Source organism: Lonchura striata, chromosome 2 (genome assembly GCF_050655825.1).
Source record: "Lonchura striata isolate lonStrDom1 chromosome 2, ASM5065582v1, whole genome shotgun sequence".
Taxonomy (NCBI): domain Eukaryota; kingdom Metazoa; phylum Chordata; class Aves; order Passeriformes; family Estrildidae; genus Lonchura; species Lonchura striata.
In genome coordinates, this window is record NC_140704.1 from 19,949,666 (window position 1) to 19,967,873 (window position 18,208).

General features: G+C 36.8%; 1 protein-coding gene across 1 annotated transcript in view; it reads right to left on the reverse strand.

Annotated features, from left to right (window-relative positions):
- Positions 1-18,208, reverse strand: part of ARL5B (ARF like GTPase 5B) — a 53,201-nt gene that overhangs the window by 19,380 nt on the left and 15,613 nt on the right. Inside the window, exon 7 of the mRNA XM_085573084.1 lies at positions 1-16,861. This exon is cut by the window's left edge and continues 19,380 nt beyond it. Within this exon, the coding sequence (XP_085429210.1) occupies positions 16,787-16,861 (75 nt within the window). The 3' untranslated portion in view covers positions 1-16,786. The remainder of the gene's footprint in view (positions 16,862-18,208) is intronic.

Genomic DNA, 18,208 nt, shown 5'->3' on the forward strand with positions numbered 1-18,208 from the left:
ACTTTAGAGAAGTATTATTCCTTACAAAGCCATCATTATTTTAGATTTTTTTTTCAAATACTTATGAATTGTACACAAATGCTCAGTATTTTTCAAGCCAACTTACTGATAAACTAAAACAACAGAATAAAAACTGCACCCCTTTCAATGGACTATTGATTTTTAAAGAAAATTATGGCATAGTATGGGATTAATCTGATTTAGTACCAGATTTACACTTCACCTAATCACACACAATTTCCTTCAAGTGACAGTTCATGGATGTAGTTAGAGAAGAGCAGGGCAAGAGTTGTGTCATCCTAATGCTGACATCTAACAGAACAAGGGAACCATGTGCTAGTTCTTTTAGACCAGTGCAGAACAAGCATAGTGTAAATATCTTAACCATTTATAGCAAAAATATTTAACTGTGTAAATTAAAGGATTGATGCCTCTCATCCATAGTGTTCACCAGGTAATTTTCTGTTTGTTTGGATTAATTTTACTATGTTTTTTTGCATAGTTGCTAATGCCCAAAGAGTATGGCTGTAAGGCTGATGGAATGAATGTAAAAATTCCAGTTCTAATCTTGTGCTTGCTATAGATCATCAGTGCTTGACAGTTCCCATTTCTGTAGAAGTTTGCTACCCCCTCATGCCTAGATCTGTAAGCTAAAAATGTGGGCTGAAAGATAGACAAAACTGCAGAGGTATTGCCCTCTGGATTTCAGAGAGCACATAAGTATTACCTGCAGCAAGAACTTTGTGTTTTGCTCAAATAGATGTTTAAACTGTTTTTTGAATCATTGCACTCCGGAGATATTTTTAAAACTGGGATTTGCCTCAAGTTATAGCTATTAGAAACCAGTGAACAAAACCAAAAAAATGAGAAAAATAATCTTAGGTATTTCCAAAAGTAATAGTCCTTTCTATGAGATCAGTTTAATTGCTTCCAATGAAATTTCTGTTTATATCACTATTGCAAAATAAGGAAAATCTTCAAATTGGAAAAATACTGAGGAAAAAAATCAGTTGCCAGAAGGGACAGTTATATCAACTGAAATTGTCCAATTGCTGTCTAATTTTCAGTAATGATGATTCTTTGATTTGTGTGTGTGAGGTAATGATTAGTCTGATAAAACAGCTGTCTTAATCATGTTCATAAACTTACTAAAACCAGGCTGAAACAAGAAATAGCAAAAACTTATGCAAAACATTGTATTCTTTCTAATTTTTCAAGCTTCTGGGTGAAATAACAAATTTAATTGTGTAGGTTTTCAGTTTTTTAAACACTCTCAGGGACAATTAATGCCCAGCCATTGTGTGAGCACCAGTTTTCCAGTGGTTGTTCAGCTGCATGCTGCAGACAGTGCTGCCACTGCTAGCACTGTGAAGTGGTTTGGGGTAGTTCTCTGAGAAAAAAAATAGTTTACTTTTATGAATGTAGTTCATGACTACTAAAACTAAAGTCATTTTCTCAGAAAGGGCTTTGAGCCCCTCTAAACACGCTCCAACCTCCTCTTCCAAACAGGGCTGCACCCACTCAAAGGATTGCTCCAGCCCAGTGAGGCAAGTACAGTCACATGCATAAGAAATGTGTTAATTCTAAGTAAAGATAAAATACTTTCTATTTGAAGAGGCAAAAAAAAAAATTTCAGAAGGCTCTGATAGATTAAGGTTCATCAAAATAAGATCTGCACATTGGTTCTCACAGCATAAAAAAAAATTGCCTGACACTCCATACTGTGTAATACAAATTGGGTAAGGCTAAAACTCGCTAGCTGAAGGCATGTGTGATCTAAGCAGACCTCAGGAGAAAAACATAAAATTGTATTTCTTTACATAGTGTGTGTCCCAATTTCATTGTTTCTGAATGAGACATTTTGATTCAAACAGGAGAGCTGAGTCAGTCTGTAACATATGAAGCACACATTTGTTTTTCTATAATTTATTACTTTAAGAAATAACATGGTAGGTCTTAGTCAAAGAGAAGTAGCTGACCTGCATTTCCTGAGTAATATTATTTCAATTATTATTTTGTTCACAGTAACTGTTTTATTAACTGAAGAAACAAAAATATCAATTCAACTGGATCCAATGGAAGAAAATATCCCCTCCAATTAATTTTTGTTGACATTTCTTGTCATTTAGTCAACATACATTACTATTTGCTGTTAATATATTCAAAAAATAGCCTTTATATCTTTTTTTCTCTTCTGTTTTCAGAAGGCTATAAAGCTTCAATCTTTCTCTTTGCTTGTTACAGAAAGGGGGGTATAAAACCCGTATCATAATCTGATATCAACACATGAAAATTCAGCTAACACAAACATCTTCCTTAGATGGTGAAATGTTACAGTTCTTCATGCCTTCCTGTGGTGCCTGTGACTAATCTGATGCAATAGTGATTATTAAAAATAGAGAAGAAAGTTGAAACTTGATAGGTACATGAAACTTGTTTCATTAAGCCACCTTGGGTTTCTCTTTTACTCCTACATGGCTGAGGCTATTTTTAGAAAAGTCCAGACAGTGTAAGCTCAAGATACTAGCAATTATAACAAGGCATGGTATTAAGAATTCTTAATTCCTATGATGAAGAAAAAGTAGTTTTCATGCCATGATGCTTTAAACTTTTCGGCAGCTCATGGAGCCAATAAGAACACTCATGGGCACCTCTCTGCATGAGGAAAATAAATAAACAAAAGTAACTTTTAACAGCAGCAGCTTTGTGATTAATCCACACATTGACTTTGTGTCATGATCTGAAGATTGAAGAGAGAGAAATGTTGTGCTACTGAATTTTGTTCCTGGTTGCTCTGAACACCTGAGGACCACGATAGCATCTGACCTGCAAAGATGAGGGATGCTCCTGTTGTGTCACTTCTGGCTCTGCAGGGAGAAGCATGCACACTCCCTGCTTCTGTCTGGCTCTTTTGGGCTGCTGCTGCCTAACCATGGGCAGGATTTGGATGCTGAAGGCAACAGGTGAGACCTCTCACTGCGTCCCAGGCAGGTTCAAGTAGGAAAGTGGAGGGCTAAGCTGGCATGAGAGCTGGCATGAGAGGGAAGGCAGAGAATGGAGTTTTTAATTTTATTTCTGATCAAGAGGCAATAAAATAAACCTGCACAATTATATCAAGGCAGAAGAGGAAAGAAATAAAGTGCTTCCAGGGATTTTTCCTTTCTCCTCTGCAATGTGCAAGAAAATCTTGGGACAAGCTTCCTCTTAAGAGTGTTGAAGATCCCACACTAAACTTTGGGGAACTCCTCTGGGTGGAACAAGTAGATATGTAAAGCATTTGAGATTTGGGCAGTATTGCACCTTTCACTGCAAAGAGCAGAACTGAGAATTCATTTATTTATAAATGAACAGAATGGAAATCAAAAGCCTCTTCACTGCCCACTTAAATGATGACTAATTTTTGTTAACAGCAGTGATGTAGGGGTTTCAGCAATTGATTCTGAGAAGAAAAGAAGAAATTGTACCTTAGGGAAGATAGGATATATGAATGCAATAATTCTTTTTTTCCCCCAAAATATTTTAATCACACAGTTTCAGGGAAACATAAGTATCAGTAAGACTACATCATTAAATGATTCCATTTTAAATTTTGTCAAATCAAATTAACTGGTCTTTTATCCCTTTTAACTATTGTACTTTGCTGCTTCTTTTCTTTTTAAAAAGACTTAAATAATTAATTTTTCTTTTTTTTTTCTCACTCTCAGTTCTCCATATAGTTATATTTTCTTTTACCAATCTCGTATGCCTTGTTTTCAGAAACTTCGGTCACCTGCTTGTGAGAGGTAAATTAGTCAGCTCTTAGTTACATACATTTTTTGTGGTAACTCTGTACCCTAAGTCAAGTTATAGTTAAAAAAAATAGTGGGATATCCTCTGATACATAAGGATTACCTGTATAGCAAGTAACACTTAGGAAAGAAATGAAAGTAGTTTTCAAAAATGTTCCCAGGCAATGAATCTGCAGTAGTAATAAAGGCAAATTAAAAAGTCTTGGTAAAATCCATCTTTTGATATCTGGCATTCCCAGGTCCCTGGCCTCCATTCTCATATTTCATTCACTCAAGGTAATGTTAAACATAAATAAAGAGATAAACATTTTTTGTAAATTAAAAAACTATATATATAACCCCCCCCCCCAAATCACACAACCCTCATTAACACTGAAACAGCTGGACTCTGGGCTAGCAGTTGTTACAATTTTTGGAATGCAACAGTGGGAACACTGAAAAAAAAGAGTTTGACATCAAGAAAAACTGGATAATCAGGGAAAAAAGTCCACTGCACTTGCAATCTAGGAGACAAATATGCACGTTTCAGCTGTGGGAGGATTAAGAATAATCAAAATTTGTTTTGTTGGAACTTCACTACAGGTGTTCTGCTCAACTGCACTTGCAATTGCCTCATCTCTCCCTTGGCTGACCAATGCTCAGGTGATGTCCTCGGCACCCTGTCTTCACTCCTGGCTGCATCTGCTGCTTTCTGGCCCTCCTAAGCAGAGAGGTGGTGGCTGCTTCATCAGCAAGGGAGACCCAGGCACCTTGGAGAGAGAGTCTGGAACCAGTAGCAGAGTAATGATGAAAGACTGGCAGTGAGGTACTGAATTATGCAGTTTTTATGAGCATGTTGTGGACATGCCAGCATGCCTGAATCACTCAGGGGTAGATATCCCTGATCTCTAACCCTGCTTGGGTCAGTGAAGAACTGCACTGTGACAGGATGCAGATACCTCACTCAGAGGAAATGTAAGGATCTGCCCCTCACCTGAGCATTGGACATGGGACATACCCCAGCCACAGCAGCTCCTTCTATGTAATAGAGCCCCAGCTGCTGCTATTTTCTGTCACGGTATTCTGCTCCTGAAATCATCTACTTGGCAAAGACAACAATCTAGATAGTATTTGAAGAATCTACAAACTGTATAGATAGTTAAAGGGACATTTAAAATTATACCTGTAATAGGTACGGAAAGAGATCTATGAACCAGTTGTCCTTGGATTATATCTGAAATAAATGTCTATTCTTGGGATGAATTTGATTGTTACTTCCTAATCTTGTAGGACATTTTAAAGGAGATTTAAAGTACAAAAATAAGATAAGATGCAATGAATAGACAAAAATTTCCTATTTAAATGTTCCCTCTTGACTGACATACTTAATAAAGATAAGAAAAAAAAATAACATTACCTATATATTGAAATCACCGAATTACTGTGTACAAAAAACCCCTACAGTTCTTGTTTGACAACACTTATTTTTTATTTGTTTACTTTTTTGTTTGTTAGTTTTCTTTGTTTGGCTACTTGGTTTTAGCTGGGATTTTTGTTTGTTTTTAATTTTTCATCCTGATGAATGAGACTGATTTACTCAGAACTGATTTCATAATAGGAAAAGGACACACAGGGCAGGCAGCTCCTAAGAAAGCTTTTTAACACCACTACTGTGCCAAACTGCAAGATGGCATTGGTGTATAGATAAATGTCCCCTGAGGACAAGGGTGCAAACTCATTTTAACTTGTGACCCACACCAGATTTGAATTCAAGCTGGGAGAGCTCCTCATAAGCGATTCTACCCCAGTCTCCTCACAGCAGCTAATTTCAGCCGTATCAGTGAGGTCTTGTCTTTTAGCCTCAGCTGTGCCTGCAATAACTTCTAACTGTTCTAAAGCTTTCTGCTGCATAAGCTATCTCCAGACCTTGCACATGACATTTTCTTCACATCCTTTCCTGTAAGATTCCCCAGTATAAGGAAATGGTTGAATAAACATTTCACTGTGAAATGAGTGGGAGAGTAAGCAGCCAAAGCGGGAAATGAAAAATTAACTGAGCTATCAACAGTCACACATAACTTATTCAGGGAGAATTACAATATTAAACATAACATTAAACTAGTCTAGTCTACTACTCTTGTGTTAGCTGTCACTAAGCAGGTATCAGTTACATTAAGGTGGCTCTCTCCTCCAAATAGCAATTATCTCCTAATGTCTTAATGAAATACACCTCAAACATCCCTGTGCAGACTCAAAGTATAATTAGCAATAACTGTACTAAAATGCTGGCACCATGTAAACATATAGGAACTATCCAAGCAGTGAATTTGAGTGCAACACTTTCATCATCACTAGACCTACTAGCTGCCTTTTGCTTATTTTAAACTTTTTGGTCTAGGTCTCAAGTTTTTTGCTGGGGTTGACAAAGACAGAAAGTCTTAATTTGCTCACAGAAACTAGCAGAACTGTTAATGTGTTTTAAATAAGCAACCAAAAATATATCTTTGCAAATGTATCCTACTCCTCTTACGGGAGTGAAGACAGACATAAACCTATCGGGTGAGATAGTGACAAAGAATGCATATTCAAACACAGCTGTGTCTGTTCATGATTTTGTTCATATTTAAACATAATTTAAATGTCATGCATTATGTATTTTTAAGAAGATATTTTCCCTACAGATAGCAAATACTGCAACCCCAAGAAGCTCAGCACAGCTGCACATAGCTCAAGCCAATACACATTTCAGATGAAGCTCTCTATGCAGAATGCAGCCCCATTAAGCAAACTCACTGGAGAACAGCCCTTCAATCTATTCATTATACATTAGGTGGTGTATACAAGGAAAATAAAACAGGTTTTATTATTTAACATCTACTTAAGTGTTTAAAAATGCATGCTTCATGTTTAGACAGTTTAAATAGCATTCAGCCTCCATGCACTAAGTCACATGCAGTACTTTTGGTGACTCTCAAAGTCAAAACTCAAGAGAAATGTTCTTCAGCAGTTGTTTGTGTTTAGTAGAACCTTGAGAGCTTTCATAGGGTGGATAGCTAATGATAAACTTAATCTCTAGCTGTAAGTAAAGTATATTTAAGATACTGGAAGTATTGCAGCACATTAAATTTTCACAACTTATTTATATCACCAACATGATCTAAGTTTTTCAGCACATCATAGAAAACTACATTGCACTTCCTTAATGAACTTGATTGCATTTTATTGTTTCCTGTTCATTCTTGTTGCTTTAAATTGATGGTAAAAGCAGACCATCTTAATGTGAGACTTCTGCAGTTGGAATAATCCACTATAGAGTATGGAACATGATCAGCTGCCAAAGAAATTCACTGATTATTATGGAAGATCACTGATCAGTAAGACAGCTAAGAATCTACAACTTCAGCGGAAGGGTTGTCAGAATTGAAGAATATTAGTTTATAATTTGAAACATTACATGCACACAGAATAAACTGCAAACTCTTGTCAGAAATCTCATTACACGAGTGCAGATCTGTCAGGGTATCTACTAAATGATGAAGTTGTTCACAGCTGAAGGAGCAACTGCTGACTCAGCGTGCCAAGCTCTCCTGCAATCCTTGCTCTACAATGGTGTGAATGTTTCAGAAGTGTTTCACACTTGTGATACTTGACACCTGTAATTTTCCTGTGATTTGTAGCAGTTAATATGTTGTTCTTCTAGCTTTTAACTTTTACTGCCTTCAAGATACTCAATTCCAAACTTTGCAGATGCATGTATTGCATCTAAATCTCTCTCCATTAGAATTATCTTTCTTTAATACCTTTGTAGAACTGAAGTTGTGTCTTGTTTTTAATACACATTTTGCTGTCCTGAGTAAATGCATCTAATGTTATATTCAAAGGCATTCATATTTTTTATCTTGAAGTCATAAATGTGAATAGAAACTTGAGGGGTTTCAAAAATCTGAAATGAAAGTATCTATTTACTGCAGTAACTTCAAACCAGACATTTATGTAGAGAATATAGTCTGAGCTAATCAACCTAAGAGGCCAATTGTTCTATGACAGTACAGAGTCTTCTCCCAGGGAAGAAGTTTAAAATTGATGTTGACACTGTATTTTATTAGTTTTGATAGAAAAGTTGAGTTGAAAAAATAAGCTGAACTAAAATATAGTTAAATATACCAAACATCTTTAACACTAAATTTTAAAACCCCAATGAAGCTGGGTGTCATTACATAGTATGGAATACTGGATAAAATAAATTGCTGAAAAGGAACTCTCTAGAGGAAAAAAACAAGATCAAATAAAATTATTAATAATACTAGTGAAAAAAGTAGCTTAACTCTTCAGAAAAATATTTTTTTTTATCACAAGTCCATCTTCTTTAGACTTCATCCAGCATATGGCAAGGGAAGAACAGAAGGTAGGACTGGTGTAGGTGGGAATAATTTAAGACATATTTTCTGTGTTTGCACAGGTGTCAAGATACTAAACACTATTTTATACTGAGGAAACTGCTCACATGAAAAATGCATGAAGTACAAAGACAATACTGGTTACTTCATAATGCCATCTATAGTTATAACACTTAGTGCTATTGAAATACCCTAATTTATTAAGCTTATCTACTGCACCACTGAAATATGCAAATCTTGAAAAAGAAATTCAGAATCCTCCAAGCTGATGCTTCACTTAGAAGCTTGGGAAGGAAAGGACAAAGAAACCACAGGAAAAAAGCCAAACATTCAGACAGCAACAAAGAACAGAACAAAAATTAGACCTGTATCTAGTTCTATTTCTGCACATTATCTATAAAACAGCATCTTGTATTAAGTGCTAGACTGCACTTAAAGCTTCCTCTTTCATCATACACCTGCCTAGCTCCAATCCCACCCTGATTTCATTTGATTACAGTGTTCTTGTTGGGATGAAAAAATTTAAGGATTGTGTGTTTGTTTGAATGGAAAGTAGTATAGATAAAATTTCATCCCAATGACATTTGATTGTCCTAGTATCATGGTATATGCTTCAGAAACCTGATGGAAAGCAGCAGCAATCACTTTATTTATAAACAATATAAAACACTGAACAGCATGAGAGTTAGCAGATTGACACATAGAATCAGAGTGAATGTGACAGCTCTTTATTGCAAGTTCAGATATCCCAGAGGGTAAATTAAAGGTTTTCTATACCAAAGAATAAACCTCACAAAATACTTTGGCTGTTACTGAGCTTAATATTAGGCTACGGAAAAGCTGAGCAAGATCTGTGACAGAAAGGTTTTGTGAGGCTTTAGCTTGTTACAAAACACCAGGGTTTATATTTTACCTATATTTTCACATTAAATCCAGAATTTGAATTGAACTGTAGCTTTCAGTGTGCTTTGAAAAATTACAGCAGATGTTTGTTTTCCTATCATATTTTTGGTTGAAGCCTAAATTTCAGGCATTGTCAAGAAAAGTCCTTAGGCATTTTTAAATCTTATTTTAGAGAGCAAAAAATGTTCAGTAGCTTCTGATTATGTTGCTCATTCATCCAAAGCACAATTTACATTGATGAAACTTCTTGCTTGCTTAAGTGCAAGAGGTTTCCCACATGCGTGTGTATTGTGGGGGGTAGGAAGGGACAAATTTTGGTTTGTAAACAGGGGTTGCTTCTTTCCTACGTCTCATCACCTTGCTTCCCTCAGGAAAAGCCAGGAGAGGATGTTGTTAACACCAATGTTATGTCGTTTTGAAGTCACTCAATGATTGATTCTTAGCCAAATAAGCTTCTTGACTCTGAGTATGGTCACAATGTCACGATCTGCTTGTTGAGGGGTGTTGTGATGGTTCGTTAATCGATCCCAAAAGTGCAAAAAGGCAAACAGGAGGGGCCTATCAGTTTAATCACAACAAATGCACCTTTATTAAGGGCCGAAACAATAAATGCGATAGTGGGGTCAGAAAGGAGATAAAAGGATAGAGAGAGAGAAAAGAGGGGGATGGGAATAGCTACCAACACAGGCGAGGTCCTCACTGGTCCGGACGATGGGGATCTGTCTTGTTGTGTTGGGGAGAGGCTCCAAAGTCCTACCTAACCCAGGGGTCTAGTTATAGTCCACCAAGAAAAAAAAAGGGGAACATACAGAACAATGAGAATCTATTGAAATTGTTGTGGGGGAACAGGTGAGTCCAGTGAAACCACCAAGGCAGGATGAACACAATGAAGAATAAGTCCATTGGAGTTACTGAAGAAGAACAGGTCATGTCATTAGTGGTCACACCACTATTTCCCCCACTCCCTGTGGTAGGGGTCTCAGTCTCAGTCCTTGGGGAGAGGGTTCTTGATCTCCATCTGTCACGGTGGTAACGAGGCAGATGAGGGGTCTTCAGTGAGAGACCACCAGAGTCACCCTAACAGTTCATTCAGCTTAAAGGTGGAGAGTGAAGCAGGCTGCCCTGTGCTGGGTCCATGCCAGGTCTTTGCCAAGTCCTTGCCAGCCTCGTTGGGAACAGCGAACGTAACGGCACAGTGGCTGCACCTGCACTGTTGCCTTCTCTAAGCTGGAACTGCAGTAGGGGGAAGGGGTTTCTCCTTGTGGCAATCGAAAGGCAAATGGAGAATCAGTGGGCTTCAGATGGCCTCTGACACACATGAATGCTCAAACCAGTGCCCTGGACACAGAGATGGCATCTGAAGAGGACAATGTGGGAAAGATCAGCGTTCCACTAAGTGCAGGCCAAGACAATGGGACAAGGCTCAAAGCCTAACTTTAAAGTTGGCCCTGCTTCCAGTCAAGTACTGATGTCAGTGAGCTCCAAATATATCTTCCAGCTCCCAGCTGCCACAGGGCAGTGCCCTCTGACTCATGCAGACTTTGATGTTTGCTTGCCTGGGCAGAATCAAGGCATTTCCACCTCTGATGCCTTTTCCCTTCTCCTTTCACCCCTCATTTCTCTTTTTTCCTTACTCATTTCACCCCACACAGAGCATTGTTCCACCCTCCTACTCAGGCACACTGTAAAACAGCCAGCATCTCTTTTTGAAAAATCGCTGGATAAGGTATTGGGGCACACTACTCTGAGTATCTGTTAACAGCTGAAATGCTCCAGAAATGTGAAAAACAAAGAAGGTTTAAAGCATCACTTCCAATTCTGGCTACTAGAAATAGGTTCAAGAAAGAAAGACAGCCACAGGACATTGCTATTGTAATTAACTAGTTCTGAAACAGCTTCAGCACATTTTTGAATAGACACTATGAAGAGTAAGTGAAGGTAGAAGAAGCCTCTGACTAAAGACTAAAAAGATAAACATGGAGTTTAAAGTTAATCTAGAAAGAATCAGATAAAAAAAAGGTGTGTGGGACAAAATTAATCCCTATGGAAACAGTACATTTCCTACTCAAGTACCACTAAACTAGAGTTGAAGTTTATGATGTATAGAGCAACTATACTATGGCAAACACGACAAAATCCCAGAGTAAGAAACAGAAGAAGGACTTGCAGAGGTTAGCACTGGAGTTAAAATAAGACAAAAAGCTGCATGGAACATTAAGTTATATAGTAGATTCACAAAACAAGAATATGCACATAACTTAAAATAAAATAGTAACGAGGCTCCACAATTTCCCAAGCAAATGCAAACATTAGCAGAATATAAACAGCATGAACAGGACTGGAAATAGCATTATTACCATATTGGAAGGAATGAACAATATAGCACCACAAAATGAATAGGCTAACAATTCTAAAGAAGGCAGAATGTTAATTTCAAATTGGACACAGATGAACAATCTGGTGTTATCAGGACAAGGTAATTGTTACTTTTGAGAGAAAAACTGCAGGAAAACAGATGAAATTCAAATGCTATAATAAAGATTTTGTTTCCAACCAAAGAAGTTTATGAAATAAATGAACAGGAAACTAAAACAAGGAAAAAGGCACAATTTATATACAGCATTACCAAAGGGAAGGAAAAACATGTCATATAAAGATTTGTCATGATCTGTGTTTCTCCACCAGGTAGCCCAAAACAGCTTGCGAAGAGTTTGAGGCTGTCCCTCAGGTCTCAAACCATTTGTTTCCGAGCAAACATCCCAAGAGAGCATCACTTCATGTTCCCCAGGCACAAAGAGCAGGTGAGGTTCATTGTGTGGGACATGCCAGCTGAACTTGGGACATCTGAAATAAAACCAAGGAAGAACCTTGCTACTGGCATCTGAACCACTTCATCGACCTTTCACCAATTCCCGATGTGGCTCAGCACTGCCTGTTTCGGCCCACAGAACCTGTCTCTACTTCATCAGGATTCCATCCACCACGACACAGGGCTTGCAGGGATGCTCAAATACAGAGATGGTACAAGTCCATTTATCACACAATTCCATTTTACAGCCCATGGTTTTTAAACAAACCACAAAAATCCCATAATCAGACTCCACCCAACCAGAAGTGACAATGGATAGATAACTACCACTTTAAAGCAAAGTACATATATCCATTGGATAAGTCCTATTTCAGTGCATTTATTTCTTTAATGTCTGAGTTTTAAAAAATAGTTAGTAGGACTTCTATTTAAAGACACATTATTTTGCTCTCAAAATTTTTATTTAACAATTTTAGATGTGTTTGGAATTCCAGTACCCCCCAAAGAGGACACAGTGAGGGGATAATTGACCTTGTCAGCTAAAAGCAGTCTTCCTTGGAACATTTAACTCATAGATGCAGCCAATTACCTTCAGGTAATGCCTGCTTCAAGGGTTTTATTGCTCTGTCCCTTTGAAACGAACTAGATTTACTACCCAAGTTAGATCTATTTTACCTGAAGTTCCAAAAGCATCTTAGTATAATTTTAGCAATATTAAAATTCTATCTAGTTCTAGCACTAGGCTTTAAAAACAAATCCACCGACATCTGTGTTTCAGAGCAATCAAACATTTATGAATCTTGCAAGTACTTTTGTCCATAACCCTGAATTCATTGCTATGTATATTATATGATCAATAGCTAATTTTCACTTCCTGCATTGTAAATGTAGTGGACAAATTGTCTTTATACCTCATAATTGGTGGGGAGAAACTTTGGTTTAAATGTGAATTTCTGGCAGAGTAAAAAAAGGGCACAGAGATGTGCTGCGGTTTTTAAGATTGTCACCAATATGGTCTCTGCCCAGGAATCTTCAGTGCTGAGAAATCCTAGCTGACACTTCATCAATAGAACTAAAATAGAATATTTGGAATATAAAGCCCATGGCTCACACATGGTGCCTCTGTCTAGTACTTGTTCAGTACAATTAAAAACGTCAAAACTCTTTTTCTGCAAAAGAAACGCAGAACAAGGCAAGCAGATACACATGGTTTGACTTCAGAAAGAAGTGCTTTTTCTCCATCTTTTCAACTCATATGTAGTTAACCCTTTTTACTTTGTCTTTCCTTAACAATTTTTTCATTTTCTTTTTTCCTTTTTTTTTTTTTATTTGGCAAAAAATGGTAAATCTGTACATAGTCTAGAAGAAAGTTTTGACTTGCACAGAAGAGATAATCAAACCAGCAACTGAATTAAAAAGGTACTGAACTTAATTGCCTATTACCAAGATATAAACAATTTGTGTTAATGTGAGATCCCATTTTCACTGCAGCTAAAAAACAGAAGCAAAAGCATAAAGAGATTCAGAGGAAACAAAAGAAACTCTCCACACTTGCAGAGAATCAGTGTACAGAACTGCAAGTAGTCCAATATTTTTTCATTAACTCCTAATTAGATAGTTCTATAAAGGAGAATGAGTACTCTTGGATTATGCATCCTACTGCAAGTCCCCAGACACCTCCTGTATTATTTATTTTCACAGAAGCAATAGGATTTAATTCTACAGTAATTACTTACCAATTTTCCTCCAGAACAGAAGTACATTACATTTCCTACTAAATTGAAAATGGAATCTATCAAGTAGCTGCCACCTTGCAACTTACTGATAAAAGAGCGAAGGGAAAATATTTTAAGAGGCTGTATTTATCTTTGAAAGGTGCTAAATCCAAAGCAACTGTTGGATGGGAAAGGCAGTGCTAAGAATTGAGAGCTTAGACCTTTTTAGGATCTATAGGGATCTTGTTCAATACTCACTGGACAGACTACAGTTACGTATGTGCATCAATTTCCATTATGTATAGGAAATTTATATATACATATATATATATATTTGTATCTTTCAAAAGAAATCAAGCCATTCATATTTTCCCACAAGTTTGAACATTAATCTTTCAATTGGTGTCTTCAGATTCTAATTGTAGTGTACTCAATGGAAACCAACACCAAGTATCTAGCAACACTATTTAAAAAAAAATGCATTTGAAGTTTTTCCCAACAGTGGAGTATTGGTGGCGGTTGAAGATATTTTGTCAAACTTTCAAGGTTGACCAAAACGTTCTTTTTTTCAACATGAGATTAGAATAGCAAAGATCCAAGCTTAAACCAGTGAACTCAGTCTACAGAATGGAATAAAACCTCAAAAGGAGTATGGGAGAAGCTAATGGAAAAATGATTCAGTGAAAACACTGCTTTAAAAGTGGAGTCTTGGAAAATGAGGGACCAGAAACCAGAGTTTTGTTGAGAAGCTATCACTAATACTCACTATCAGTCTTGGCAGCCCTATTTTTAAACAGGCTTTCTTTTTTTAAAGAACTCAGTAGACATTTTCCCAAACAACAGTACCTTTTAATTAATTAAATTCTAAAACGTCAGTGAATCTGAAACTTACATCTGAAAATGTACTTTCACTGAGGTTTATCTTTGTACCCTTCATTTCAGCTTCCAATGACTTCATGGTCATTTCAGGATAGGAATGAAGTGTGACCAAATTCATCTCTGGAGGCAGATCCACCTCATTCTTTGTGGACTCAACATGTGCACCATGTGCACTACAGAGCACAGAAACCTCTACATAGGGCTTTGGAGATGGCTTCTGTAGGCTGAATAAACCACACACAAGGTGTACCCACAGATCCAGGGTGTGGGGATCTCCAAGTCAGCTTTCTTGGAAAGCATGCTTAAATCCTGAATGCTGAGCCAGTACATCTATCTGAGTGGCTTTGGAAACAGAACAGGAGCACAGCTATGCTAGGTCTTGACAGCTCCCACCTGGCCCACCACATGACTAAAGATTTTTCAACTAAACTCTTTGGTACAACTTGTACATACAGGTCAGCTTTTGCTTCTAGTTGTAAAAGATAAGCTGCCAAAACAGATAGCGAGTTTCAAGAAGTTCTTGTTCATCACTTCAATACAGAATACGCTTAGAAAAGACATGAAATTATGGTCTTATTATACTTCACTCGCTCCTGAGATGGCCCAACACTTTTCACCACTTCTTTTCTTGTTAAGTATAGAGGATAAGCCCTTTGAGACCACACAAGGAATTTCTACCTGTAATGAAGATTGGCCAGCAGTAACTTTCAATGTGGGCATAAAAATCAAGTGCTAATTATTAGGCAATACTCTTATCAATAGTTGTAGTTATAATGTAAACTTTTTTAAACACTGCTTAAAGAGAAAAACACAAATATGATACTCATTTCATCACTTTACAAGAAACAACATGGGCAATGAAAGCCTGTTGGTGGTACTGCTCACTGCAACAACTGCTATTTTGAGGACTACTTACACTAAAAATAATCTAAATCATGCAACAGAACTACTATTTTACTTGAATTTAGCCTTCATATGCAGTAATATATAGTAAAGACTATAAACCATCATTACAGCTAAACACACTGCAAGGTGACAGTTCAAATGTTCCAGATCCTTGCAATTTCTGAGGAGTAGCAGTGCACCAGAGCATTACAGGAGCAACTGTCACCAACCAAAGTTAAAAAAAAAAAAAAAGAAATCAAGCATGTCATGGGCAACAGACAGGAGTTATTATTAAAATTAAATATTCCAGGAATTGTATTAATTCTTTTTGTTGTCACATTCTCAGTTGCAGCAACAATAGAAGGCTTGGAATATAATTCTAACCATAAAGAATTAAAAGAACTAAGACAAAATGCCTTTAAGCTATAGAACAGTTTAAATTTTTTTAAACCTCACTGTAAGCTTCCTCTCCCTTATGCTGTCTCCATTTTATCTAAGCATGATCACCACGGTTCAGGTAGTGGTACACAGCCTCTTCACTTTAGAAGTCTTTCAGATAGATACCAAAGAACACAAGCTAAAGCAGCTAAGGCACTGTTAAACTGATCCTTTCCTGCCATCTAGGGGACACAAACTGGTGTGCAACTGGAAGAATGTCTTCAGTTACATCCAGGAAATCTTTCTGTATGAAATGCATATCTCTACCGAGCAAAACAGAAATCAACTGAACTGAAGAGTGGCACATCTAGCAAGAACCAAACCTAGCATAAAGCCACATTCTTCTGCCTGCAGGGCAAGCACACACACTGCATGGACAGTGTGCAGCTTTTCTAGTGCACTATCCCTTAAGAAACAAAATATAGAATTATTCAATGTTGAAAGATCATCAAGGTAATTTTTCTGGCTAAGTTTTTCTCATCCTCCTCTCCTCACTGTTGCCTTCTGGGCCCCTTGACAAGGCAGACTCTACAAAAGGAAAGAGCAAACTCAGCTAGATGCTAAGAATAGTCAAATGTACACACAAAGATCCATATAAGTTTTTTTCCCACTCTTTTGTTTGGATTTGTTTTGTTCTGAATGTGAAAGGGAACAGTCCACTAAACAAACACCCTTCACTAAAACAAACAAAGACCCACACTTCCCATGGCTGAAACGATGTGATCTTTATGATCAAAGCTGGAGCTTCTCCGAGATGAAAGGAAGCAGGTGTCAGGCCAAGATGTTCTGTGAACTGGCTACAGCTGCACATGATGTAGGCCCCCATTCTGCCCCGGTAAACAGACTGGAGATGAAATGAACTGGACAAGGCTACACTGCTGCAATACCTCTTCATCACAGAGCACTCACAAACAAAAACCCCATCCAACTTCAAAGAACAACTCAATTTTATTTTCATGACAAACATTTTGAGCAGCTGTGCCCAAGTCCTCTTCACTTTACTGACTGCAGTGTTTTTAAAGAGCTGGCAAGAATCCCTGGTTTGGGCATACTGAACCTCTTTGCCACCTTGGCAAAAAGTAAAAAACCATAAATAAAAAGCCATGTGCCAATCCATTTACAGCAGTATAATATAAATGTGCATAGGACACCATAATTTCTTGAACTTAAGGTGATTAACATGGCTCTCCGTGAACAGCATATGAACACTTAAACACAGAATACTTTCAACGTACAAAACTACTGCAAGATATTTACTACATTCAAATTAGCAAACATAATGCAGTATTTGGCAATGCAAAGACATACACAATAATAATTCTAAGGCAACCCTTTAAAAATACTTTGAACCAATCACTTTTAGTTTAACAGGCCCTGAAGTTATTAAAAATAGGCCCCCCAAAATTCCATACTAAGGCATTTTCCCCAAAAAATAATAATAGTAAAAAAATCACAATAGTGCTGTGAACAAATCAGTACTATCAATGAAAACTGTTGCAGAAAATGAAGTTCTTAGGTGACAAAAAATCATAGCATTTGTTAGCAGTGTTTTATCCTGCAAAGATACTCAAAGGTCTTGAGTGCTAAGAAATTAAAAGAAAACATCCATTACTCTTATATTCTAATGTCTACAACCAGACCATTTCCTTCTAATCAAAGTTGTATGTATTACCTCACATAATACTGGATTTAGTAATCAAACTATAGATTTTAACAAACAAATGGTTTTAACTAGAAAGCACTAAATATGAAATCATACATTAAAAAAAAAAAACAACCAAAGGGCTATACATCCAGCTAGTGCTCTTTGTAAGTATTCAGGACTACATTCTGAATGATATAATTTCAGTCTGCAATTTAGATTTATTTTCAGATTTATTTTTAAGTCACCAAACAAGAAACATCATTCATACTATCATTTTATTTTTTTTCCTTCATAATTTGCTTCCCTAAGAGCAAAACAATCTTGTTTTCACATGTTAAAACAGCTGAACATCAGAGCAAGCAGCTTTAATATCAGATTTTAACCTTGCCTTGCATTCATCTTTTTTCTTTATACACTAATTTTCACTGATTTTAATTATTTTCTGAATATTTTGACTTGACACTCAATGTATTCTTAAATGTGACTTTTTCTAACTGGCAATAATACACAACTTCATTCAACCAATCACTGTTTCCAAGTGTATTCAAAGTCTTTCCAACACTTATGACAACATATTTGTTGATACTTTTAAAATTTCATTAAGTTTCATTTAAATAAAATGGAAGCAAATTGAAATTTACAAAGCTTAAAACTTTATTAAAGAAAATCGAGTGTGCTTAAATTTTCAAAACAAGATTAAACAAAAACATTTTGTCATCAAAGGCCTACAGTCAGTCTGCAAAATGGTTCAGGTAACCAAATTCCATGTG